General features: G+C 46.8%; 1 protein-coding gene across 1 annotated transcript in view; it reads right to left on the bottom strand.

Annotated features, from left to right (window-relative positions):
- Positions 1-802: 802 nt before the first annotated feature.
- DNMT3B (DNA methyltransferase 3 beta) overlaps positions 803-11,572 on the bottom strand; it is a 28,205-nt gene continuing 17,435 nt past the window's right edge. The window contains exons 15-20 of the mRNA XM_056844936.1: positions 10,739-10,829; positions 10,471-10,619; positions 8,925-9,010; positions 7,122-7,191; positions 5,283-5,401; positions 803-956 (exon numbers count right to left, since the gene is read on the bottom strand). Coding sequence (XP_056700914.1) covers positions 815-956; positions 5,283-5,401; positions 7,122-7,191; positions 8,925-9,010; positions 10,471-10,619; positions 10,739-10,829 — 657 coding nt within the window. The 3' untranslated portion in view covers positions 803-814. The remainder of the gene's footprint in view (positions 957-5,282; positions 5,402-7,121; positions 7,192-8,924; positions 9,011-10,470; positions 10,620-10,738; positions 10,830-11,572) is intronic.

Here is an 11,572-nt window from a genome sequence, read left to right as displayed (position 1 = left end):
ACCCCAACCCTGGAGTGTCTCTGCACAAGCCCCTCTGAAAAGATTAGAACTCATGCCCAACCACATGGGTGTCTTTCAACAGCTTCTGTTCCCTTCAGAAGTATATATGAAAGAAAGACCCCAGGAGGATCGAGCATCCCATTTTCACTTCCCCTGAAATCACATTCTGCATTCAAAACAAATTTGTTGGCACCTACAGATGAGTGTGGCCTAAAAGTATTCCTGGAGGCACTTGAAGGCTCTTGGTTTCTTCTTTTGCTCTAAATAGTTTATCTCATTGTTGCTAAATTCTTTTCTCGGGAGTCTCACTCTTTTTTTCCATCCAGTGCCGTCCAACAGCAGCCAAGCCTCGTTCCCTGTTTTTTAAAAGTTTTTTCTCTTATATTTAAAAAAGTATTGAAAAAGAAAAGAGATGTTTCTCCTCTTCTCCTGATGTTTCCTGCGTGCGAAGCCCCACGCAGCGGCTGGCTCAAAGGCAAATGCAGAGAAATTATGCAGCTTCTCCCTCTTTCAAGTTTGAATTCTTGTTTGCAGCCCATCCGAAAACCACCTTCTGCTGAGGCGGCAACCGAGGGGTCGCTTTTCACAATTGTGGAATGATGAATGAGGTTTGGGGCTCCTGCAGATACCCCGACTTCCACATGAGGGGCGATCAAAAAGTCACAGTTGGTTCAAAGGAAGCTTCCATTCAGGTCTTCTTATAGCCTGTAAAGGGGGGGTGCCTTGAAGGAAGGTGGATTTGCTGCCTCATTCACATCTCCCCCCACCCAGGCAGCTTTATCAGGGGAGACCTAAGCTCCCCACCCCACACTGTCTAGTCACATGCAAAATAATCCTTGAGAGGGGCAAAGAGGTGGCGGATGACCGGGACGCTCCACGACCGGCCAAGCAGCTTCTGGCGAGCGCCGCGGCCCATGTTGTGCAGATCTGTGTAGTGGAGAGGAAAGCCAAAAATCCTGGAAGGGGCAAGAAAGAGGCAGAGCCGTTAGTACAGCATCTTCCAGGGTAAGCCCAGCAGCCTTGCTGGGGTGCATTAGGAGTCCCAGCCAGACCTAGGAATGAGCCCCACCTCCACACACCATGATTTATGGAACCAGTCAAGCCTCCACTCCATGCCATTTTGCATATTCTGTAGGAGAGGGGGAAAACACCTTCTCAGCATCTTCTGGATGAACATCAGAAGAGCCCTGGCTGGATCAGACCAGTGGTCCACCTAGTCCAGCATCCTGTCTCATGCAGTGGCCAATCAGTTACTATGGTTGTCCAACAAACGGCATAGAGGCCGAGGCCTTCATAAGAACATCAGAAACGCCCTGCTGGATCAGACCAGGGAGGGCCAACCACAGGGCATAGAGGCTGAAGCCTTACCCTGGTGTTGCCTCCTGGCACTGGGATTCACAGGTTTACTGTCTCTGAATGTGGAGGTTCCCTCTGGTCACCATGGCTAGTCGCCACTGATATACTCATCCTCCATGAACCTGTCTAATCCCCTTTTAAAGCCATCTATGCCTGTGGCCGTCACATCATTCTTTTGTCCATCCTGAATCTACTGCCCATCAGCTTCACTGGAGGCCCTCAAGTTCTAGTATTTTGGAAGAGGGAGAAAACTGTCCACTCTCTCCATCCCATGCATAATTTTATGAACTTCTATTGTGTCCCCCTTTGGCCATCCCTTTTCCAAACTGATGCATACCAAGGGTCTAGAACTGGACCACAGGGACTACTCTGGAAGAAGAAAGTTTGTTTTTATACCCTGCTTTTTCTCTACCGAAGTGGCTCTGTTAGGAGGATCTGAAACAAGTTCTGCCCGTTCACTGCAGAAGCTGGCTGTGTACAGTCCTGACTGGACAGTGCTGATAACATCATAAAACCCACCTCCTGCTCAATCCCAGAGCATTTTGTCAATAATCTAAAACAATATATATAAGTTTATGTATAAACACTGAAAGTATAAGTTATTAGAAGCGCTATGTAAAAGTTAAAATTATTTAAAAGCATTAAAATAGCACAATGGCATTTCCTGAGGTTGATAACTATAACCACATAAAGAACTGCTTTACTAGGTTGATACCTGCACACATGGTATATGAGAGACTTATACTAACCAGTATTACAACAAGAACCTATTATACCAGATGTCTGAGTAATTGGGAATAGAATTTACAACATATACACATGCCTGGTTGGGTTTGAACTGTTTGTATTTGTATTCATTAATGTATTTATGTAAATGTGTGCAGGCTTAACAAAGGGTTTTAATTAACCACTGATGAAGGCCCCACAGGCCGAAATGCGTTTGGTATGTGGTTATAGTTATCAATCTCAGGAAATGCCACTGTGCTATCTTAATGCTTTTAAATAATTTTAACTTTTACATAGCGCTTTTAATAAATTATACTTTCAGTATTTTTACATAGACTTATATTTTTTTTTTCTTTTCACCTAACCTTGGGTACCCAGCTTTTTTTTTTAGGTTGGGTTTTATTCCGCTCCTTTTTTTCTTCCAATAATCTAAAACAAGACATAAGTAATACCCAAAACTTCAAGTTAGCATGCAATCCCAAGATAGCTCTGCTAAGTATCCTACTGGGAGATTTCTTGAAGGCAAAAAAATATGCATTTACTGGTTGCAGAATAGCAATTGCTTGCGCAGGCCTGGAAGCAGCCACACTTGGCAGGCCTAGATGAATGGGTGCGCAAAATATGACACAGGGTATTAATGAATAAAATTACAGTATACAAGATCTGTGAAGGGAAAATTGATTCTCAGGAGTTGTTAGTTGAAATGTCTTATCTCTGGTGAGACTGCGTCAGCTATAAACAGATGTATACAACCCCCCAAAGCAATTTAGGAAGCAAACTTGGGAGGGGCTGTGGATCAGCTTGTAGAGCATCTGCTTGGCAGGCAGAAGGTCGCAGGTTCAATCCCCGGCATCTCCAGTTAAAGGTACTAGGCAAGTAGGTAATGTGAAAGACCCCTTCCTGAGACCCTGGAGAGCTGCTGCCAGTCTGAGCAGACAATGCTGACTTTGATGGACCCAGGGGGGTCTGATTCAGCTTCATGTGTTCATGTGTTAATGGCTTCCATTTATGAAGTATTAGAAAAGACATAAACCAAAGAAGCAAGTTAAAGAAAGCATGTTAAGATATATTTGAATATCTGATTGCAACAGGCGGAAGTTTAAATTTGGATACAGTATCTGGTTTTCTCTTGTTGCTAGCTGAATTGAATTGTATGAACCCCTCCTTCCTGTTACATTATCAATGTCAACGGAGGGGTAACCTGCTGCAAATATCCAGCAGTACGGGTGTGGTTAGGCGCCATTTGAAATTTTGTATTTTAAGTTTTAATTGGGATTTTATTATTATAAATTTAGATTTTTATATTGATGTAGTAATGCTTTTATATGATGTTACCCACTCTGAGCCGGCTTCGGCCGGGGAGGGCAGGTTATAAATCACAAAATAAATAAAATAAATAAATGAAGCTGCCTTCTACTGAATCAGACCCTTGGTCCACCCAAGTCAGTATTGTCTACTCAGACCTGCAGCATCTCTCCAACGTCTCAGGCAGAGGTCTTTCACATCACCTCCTACCTGACCCTTTTAACTGAAGATGCCGGGGATTGAACCTGGGACCTTCTGCATGCCAAGCAGATGCTCTACCACTGAGCCACACACCCTCCCAGCAATTGATAGATTGAATATTTTATTTTACTAATCTGTGTACAGTTTTGTTGAGAGGTAGGTACTTTTTTATTTCTTCCCTTTTGTATAATTTAATGTTGGTAAAAAATGTCACTACAGTTAATTAATAAATTAAATAAAAGCAGGTGGGGGAATCGTTTAAAACTGGCTGTGCCTGAGACAGGATGATTTGTAAAAGGGTGGATAGCCTGCCTGCAGGGGGGGAGGGGATGTGTCAGTCGCTTGCATTCCAAAATTGGGAGGAAGCTGAGCTCACCCCGCAAGCAGGGGAGGGAGTGAGGAATATTTTACATGGTTTGCTTGTGTGCAGCTGTTTTTCTATTGCTCCCATTTTTAGCCATAAAGTAGGGTCAGCAGAGGAACCTGAGAGACAGGTGCCCTACCTGTTGGGCCCCCTTCGTTCCTTCCTTCTGAATCCCTATCACAGAGTTGAAAGGGGCCAGACAGGCCATCCAGCCCAACCCCCTGCTCAATGCAGGATCAGCCTAGAGCAGTGGTTCCCAACGTGGGGCACACGCCCCACAGGAAGGCAATTTGATTTTCAAGGGGGGCAATTCGAGAATGAATTAACTTGAGACTGAAGACTGAAGCTGACTAAATTGGTGCCTAATATAAAATCTCTCTGCAGCAGGCATCAAGCACAAGGATCTCACTAACTTTAGTCTACTTATCTTGAGGTGAGCTCAAATTGTATTTTGAATTTGTTAAGTACTTTTATTTTCTTGTATAGTAATTACTTCAACTGTCCTTTCTTTTATTTTTCTCTTTCATGGATGCCATGTTCTTTGGAAGCTTGTTTAGACCAGGTTAATGGCCTTTTAGACTTCCTCCACGTGAATAGGAGTTCACTTTTTGAATAATAAGAATTATATGTCACGGGGGGGAGGCATCAAGATTTTAGAGATGCTTTGGTGAGGTGTGGCCAAAAAAAGGTTGGGAACCACTGGCCAAGAGCATCCCTGACAAGTGCTTGTCCAGCCGCTGCTTACAGACTGCCGGTGAGGGGGAGCTCACTACCTCCCTAGGAAGCCGATTCCACTGCTGCTTGCTGCAAAAAAAAATTCTTCCTAATGCCCAGTCGGTACCTCTCCGCCTGCAACTTAAACCCATTATTGCAAGTCCTACCCTCTGCTGCCAACAGGAACAGCTCCCTGCCCTCCTCTAAGTGACAGCCCTTCAAATATTTAAGGAGAGCAATCATGTCCCCCCTCAACCTCCTCTTCTCCAGATTAAACATTTCCAACTCCCCCAGCCTTTCCTTGTAGGGCTCGGTCTCCAGGCCCCTGATCATCCTCATTGCTCTTCTCTGCACCTGCTCCATTCTGTCCACATCCTTTTTGAAGTGAGGCCTCCAGAACTGCACACAACACTCCAGGTGCGCCTGACTAAGCCATCCCTAGTGATCATGATCTGCACCAAAAATATTGATGCCTATTCCAGAGGCCAGAGACTGTGGCTTCCCATCTCTGGACAGAACACTCTGGACTAAGCTTTGACCCCTCACAGCCCGCCCTCCTCCTTATTTTTCCATGTATTCGCCTCCTCCCAATCCTCTTTCCCACCTGCCATCTCACCTTTCTAGTTCAGAACACCACAAGTCGTCATCCTTGCCGTTCATGCGCACCGGGAGCGCCTGGGCTTTTCCCTGCCGGATCGAATTGGACTTTGTGGTGATCGTCTGGACCTTTTTCAACTGAAGAGGAAACAGAAAAACTGAGAAGGGCCAAGTGGAATGCCACAGGCATCAGGATTGAGAAATGAAAGGGACCTCAAAAGATGCAGGATCCTGGATTGGACGGGGGGGGGGGGCAGCATCAAACCCAAGCTAGCAAAGAAAGAGATTTATGGTCCCGTAACTGTAAGATTCCCATTCATCTGTGCCGGATGCCAGGAATGCACTCAGTTGCGCTTGGTATGTCTGCTCTTCTGTTGGGAGGAGAGGGGGGGGGGAGGTCTTCCCCTTTGAGGCTGGCCCTGAAGGTGTCCCAAATGCTAAAAATATCCAGTCAGAATCCAGAAGAAGACGGGCCGACCGAAAGATCACGGCTGAGTCCTCAGGAATGTGGAAAGGGTCCCGAGGTCCTCCACTCTCTATTCATCAGTGGGTAATAAGGTCTCTCGGCCTCATGTTTCCACAGTAAATGATCCACTGTGTACCGTCACATCTGTGGAATGTTTGACATTTTTTTGCTGGGGGGAGCAGGCCGAGGGCAAACGTCTTGCGGCCGGGAGAGGAGGCCTCCACGGAGGGGAAGGAGGGCCAGGACAAGGAAGGAGGGCAAATGCAACGGAAAGAGATGCGGTGCCCACTAATGAGAGTGTCCTCCATTTGCGATTCATGACCCCATGCGGCATAGCACAAGGGTGAGATACCTGCTCCCTTCCTCCGCTCTGACAGTGCAATCCTAAGGAGGGTTACTCCAGTCTAAGCACATTCATTCCTTTTTTTAAAATAAATTTTATTATTGGTTCTTGTAGGTTATCCGGGCTGTGTAACCGTGGTCTTGGAATTTTCTTTCCTGACGTTTCGCCAGCAGCTGTGGCCGGCATCTTCAGAGTAGTTACTCCTCTGAAGATGCCTGCCACAGCTGCTGGCGAAACGTCAGGAAAGAAAATTCCAAGACCGCGGTTACACAGCCCGGATAACCTACAAGAACCAATGAACTCTGACCGTGAAAGCCTTCGACAAAATTTTATTATTTTTACAAAGAAAAAACAAAACAAGTCCCACATACATACAACAACATATATTCAGCCATTCTACCCTTCCAAAGCGTGCCAATATAATGAGAGGGAGGGCACCTTGGCCATCTTCTGGGCATGGAGTAGGGAGTCACTGGGGATGTTGGGGAGAGGTAGTTGTGAAATTCCTGCATTGTGCAGGGGGTTGGACTAGATGACCCTGGTGGTCCCTTCCAACTCTATGATTCAATACTGATCATGCTACGAAATAATAACCTGTTTGTTACTGATGGTAACATCCATTTTATAAATCCTATAATATTAAACCTTGAATGCTATATTAATCCTGATTACTACTGAGGTAGTAGGCTGTGTGCAACTGGCCCAAGGTCACCCAGCAAGCTTCCATGGCAGAGTGGGGGATTCGAACGCAGGCCTCCCAGATCCCAGTCTTAACACCCTAGCCACTGCACCATACTGGCTCACTTACTTAGCTCCTTGCACCCTCCTGCTTAGCTTTCAGGAAATAGGTTAAAACGTTCGTGTGTTTTTCTGAGTGTTTTCAGTTTGGAGGGGAGTGCCGCCATTACAGGAATGGATCCACAAGATCCAACCCTCTGTTTTCATTAGGATCTGATGATGCACGCAGCTGGACCAAAAAGATGGATACAAATGTTTTAAATAAATCAGAATCACAGAGAAAACCCTTGGAATTGAGCAGTGGGTCTTACCTTTGCTGTCCTGCTGTACTCTAAGCAGTCCTGAAGTTCAACTTTATCCGTCTTGGAAGCTACCAGTGGCCTAAGAAGAAGAAGACTTGTTTTTTATACCCTGATTGTCTCTAGCTTTAAGGAGTCTCAAACCAGCTTACAATCACCTTCCCTTCCTCTCCCCACAACAGACTCCTTGTGAGGTAGGTGGGGCTGAGAGAGTTCTGAGAGGACTGTGACTGGCCCAAGATCATCCAGCAGGCTTCAAGTGGAGGAGCAGGGAAACCAGCCCGGTCCACCACATTAGAATCCGCTGCTCATTTGGAGAAGTGGGGAATCAAACCTGGCTCTCCAGATCAGAGCCCACCGTTCTCAACCACGACTCCAGACCAGCAAAACACATTACAATCTGAACGCCTCCATCCGGTCCATTAAGCTAAAGCCACAAGAAAGCGGCTCCCATCAGGCATCCAGCTCTTGGGGTAGCCAGCAGCCTCCGCAGAACAAAGAGAAGAGGCTGCGCATCCCTTGACCAACCTGTTTCCTGTGAGGAGGAGAAGAGTTGATTTTTATATGCCGATTTCCTGCATTGTGCAGGGGTTGGACTAGATGACCCTGGTGATCCCTTCCAACTCTATGAATCTATTTTCCCTACCTTTTAAGGAGTATCAAACCTGAAGCAGATCAACTGCTGTGATAAGTGTCTATGTTGTAGATTTTTTTGTGAAATACATCCCCACCCCACCACCCCCGGTAAACAGGCGATCCTGGGTTCGAATCCCAGCAGTGACTCCAACTGAAGCAGATCAATTCCTGTGATGAGTGGCTATGTTTTCTAGATTTTGTCTTTAAATTTTAAATCAACGTTGCAAGTTTGTCAATAACTATACCTTTTTAACCTTAAATATATTGAAAACCACAATAAACTGGCTTACAATCTCCTTCCCTTCTTCTCCCCACAACAGACTCCTTGTGAGGTAGGTTGGGCTGAGAGAGTTCAGAGAGAACTGTGACTGGCCCAAGGTCCCCCAGCATCCTTCATGTGTAGGAGTTGGGAAACCAACCTGGTTCTCCAGATTAGAGTCTACCACTCATGTGGAGGAGTGGGGAATCAAACCTGGTTCTCCAGATCAGAGTCCACCCTCTTAACCACAACACCACACTGGAAAGGAAGCAACACCGGCCCACCGACAAACAAAGGTTTGCTGTGAGGGGTCTCCAGGTATGGGGGAGAATATTACTTTACAAATGCTTTAAAAGTGGGGGGGGTCTCAAAAATGTCTTGATGGAGACTGAATAGGCTGTAGATGGCATGGAATTTTGAGGGCAATTGAACATCAAATTAAAAAGGAAACAGGGAAAGGGAATACAGGACCTTACATCCTATGCTGTGCCTTTTGCATTTATAGTTCTTATTATCCGGGTTGTTGTAGGGTTACAATCCATTCACTTTGTTGGGATAGATTTATGCTTAAATCCCTCGTGGAAATCAGTGGGATTTAAAAGTGCTTCACTGTAGCTGCTGTGTTCTCAATGATCTATCGATTGCACTGTGTCAATTCCTTTAGTCCCCCAAATCATAGAATCACAGAGTTGGAAGGGGCCGTAGAGGCCATCTAGTCCAACCCCCTACTCAATGCAGGATCAGCCTAGACCATCACTGACAAGTGTTTGTCCAGCTGCTGCCAGAGAAGGGGAGCTCACCACCTCCTTAGGTAGCGGATTCCACTGCTGAACTACTCTGACCATAAAAAAAATTATCCCCGTGTCCAGCTGATACCTTTCCGCCCGTAATTTATACCCATTATTGTGAGTCCCAATTACCGGTTCATCCCGGGCAGATTGCCCCAGAAATATCGTGCTCTGTGAGCTGCCGAGACCTTGATGGCATCAATCATAACTGGGTTGCACTGGAGAGGGAAAAGGAGAAATGTTAAGAAGATTCCAGGACAGCTGGATTAGGAGCAGTGTGGAAAATGGGAATGGGAGAAGTATTTAACTCCATAAATAAAAGAGCCAGTCTGGTATAATGGTTATAGAGTGTCAGACTAGAATATGGGAGATTCATGTTCAAATCCTCTCTCAGCCATGGGGCTCACTGGATAACCTCAGGCCAGTCACACTCTCTCAACCTAGCCTACCTCCTAAGGTTGTTGTGAGGATACAATGGAGGGAGAGAAAGAGAGGCATGTCTACCACCCTGAAGTCTCTGGACAAAAGGTGGGATAAAAATGTATAACATAAATCAAGATAGACCTTCCTCCAAACAGCACATAGTACCATATGTGGTTCTCCCCTCATTTTACCCTCACAACAACCCTGTGAGGTAGGTTGCGTGGACAGGAAGCTTCACGGAAGAGTCCAAATGCCGACTGGCAGACTGATACGTGACCCAAGATCCATATGCAATTAACAGCATCAGTGTGAGAGAAAAATAGCAGAGTGGCATATCTCCAGAGGCATGGAAGAAGCACATGGGGCTAGGCATGCTCTGCACACCTGGGTGAAGTGTTGACAGACATTCAGGCCTTTCTTTGAAAGCATAAGAACTCCCCAAAGCCCTGGAGCTCCCACCATTAACAGCCGAACAGGGAAAGGTACCCTTCGTGTAGCAGTCATAAATATGTTTTTCAGAGGGAAGAGACAGTTTAGAAGTCGTCACTTCCACTGAAGAATGTTGGGAGCTGACTTTTGCCAACAGTGCTGAGATTCCCCAAGGCCCCACCCAACACAGAACTACAGTTCTCGGGGAGTGAGACAAGAAAAGGAAGAGGAAGGAGGAAGAAGAGGAGGAGGAGTTGTGTTTTATACCCCACTTTCCTTGACCTTTAAGGAATGTCCAAGTGGCTTACAATCTCCTTCTCTTCCTCTCCCCATAGCAGACACCTTGGGAGGTAGGTGGGGCTGAGACAGTTTGGAGGGAACTGTGACTAGTCCAAGGTGACCCAGCTGGCTTCATGTGTAGGAGTGGGGAAACCAACCCGGTTCTCCAGGTTAGAGTCCGCCGCTCTTAACCACCACACCAAACTGGCTCTCAATGTGCCATGTAACTGACTCATGGTGCAACTGACTCATGGTGACCCCAATCATGGGGCGTTCAAGGCATGAGATGAGCAGAGGTGGTTTGCCAAAGCCTTCCTCTGCATCAACGAGGAAATTATTATCAAACCAGTTCTACGTCTCTGATACCAACGACCAGCCGGCATGAAGGGTTGGATCCCGTGGTTCCATCCCAGTAACAGCGGTGCTTTCCACTGGTGCAAGAAACCTTCAGGATCCAACCCTATCAGGGCTGGTAGCTGAGAAACCCTGGTTAGTGGTGCTCATTTCTTTTTCTGCAGCAGGGTCTGGAACAGCTGGTTGCTCTTACCTCCAAGAAACGAGAGATGTCTCTCTTGTCGTTCATTCGCATCGCAACGACATTCTCGAACATCCAGAAGAAGGGGCGTTCCTCTCCAGCCTTGGGCCGGGAATAATTGAGAAGATGATAGAATTCAAAGAACAGCCGCCCGGTCCCCTCTACAGAGAGAGAAGGAGGAGGACGGTCAGATTGAGAGTGACAGCCTATGGCATCAGCCTCTCTGGTCCGAAACCGGACCAACAAACAAAGACTGTTCCTTTTTGGGCAGACTTCTTACCGTACAAGCCCTTCCGAGCGGGATTCACAATAGACAGGTCGTTGCAGGGACTCCCACCAATTATCAAGTCAAATGGGCCCCACTCATCAATCTGCAAAAGATGGACTGAGATGCTTAGCACAATCAATATCAAAACAGCAAGGCGAAGAAGAAGGAGAAGGAGGAGGAGGAGGAGGAGAAGTTGGGTTTTACAGCCCCCTTTTCTCTACCATTAAGGAGTCTCAAAGTGGCTTACAATCTCCTTCCCTTCCTCTCCCCACAACAGACACCTTGTGAGGTAGGTGGAGCTGAGAAAGTTTGGAGAGAACTGTCACTAACCCAAGGTCACCCAGCAGGCTGCATGTGGAGGAGTGGGGAAACAAACCCAGTGCAGCAGATTAGAGTCCGCCGCTCATGTGGAGAGTTGGTTTTTATATATGCCAACTTTCTCTATCACCTATGGAAGAATCAAACCGGCTTACAATCACCTTCCCCTCCCCTCCCCACAACAGACACCCGGTGAGGTAGGTGGGGCTGAGAGAGCTGTAACCTGCCCAAGGTCACCCAGCTGGCTTCATGTGTTGGAGCGGGGAAACCAACCCGGTTCTCCAGATTAGCCTGTGCCGCTCATGTGGAGGAGTGGGGAATCAAACCCGGTTCTCTAGATCAGAGTCCACCACTCCAAATCGCCACTCTTAACCACTACACCATGCTGCAGTCCCCTGTGCAAACACCAGGTCACCACTGACCCATGGGGTGATGTCACATCATGATGTTTACTAGGCAGACTCAGCCAAATGAAAGGCGGACGATTTGGTTCCCTCTTCCTTGGCAGGGAATTCAGGCCTTGGTTCA

The sequence above is a fragment of the Euleptes europaea genome, chromosome 2, assembly GCF_029931775.1.
Source record: "Euleptes europaea isolate rEulEur1 chromosome 2, rEulEur1.hap1, whole genome shotgun sequence".
NCBI classification, from domain to species: Eukaryota; Metazoa; Chordata; class Lepidosauria; order Squamata; family Sphaerodactylidae; genus Euleptes; species Euleptes europaea.
This window is presented reverse-complemented; position numbering and strand designations above follow the sequence as displayed.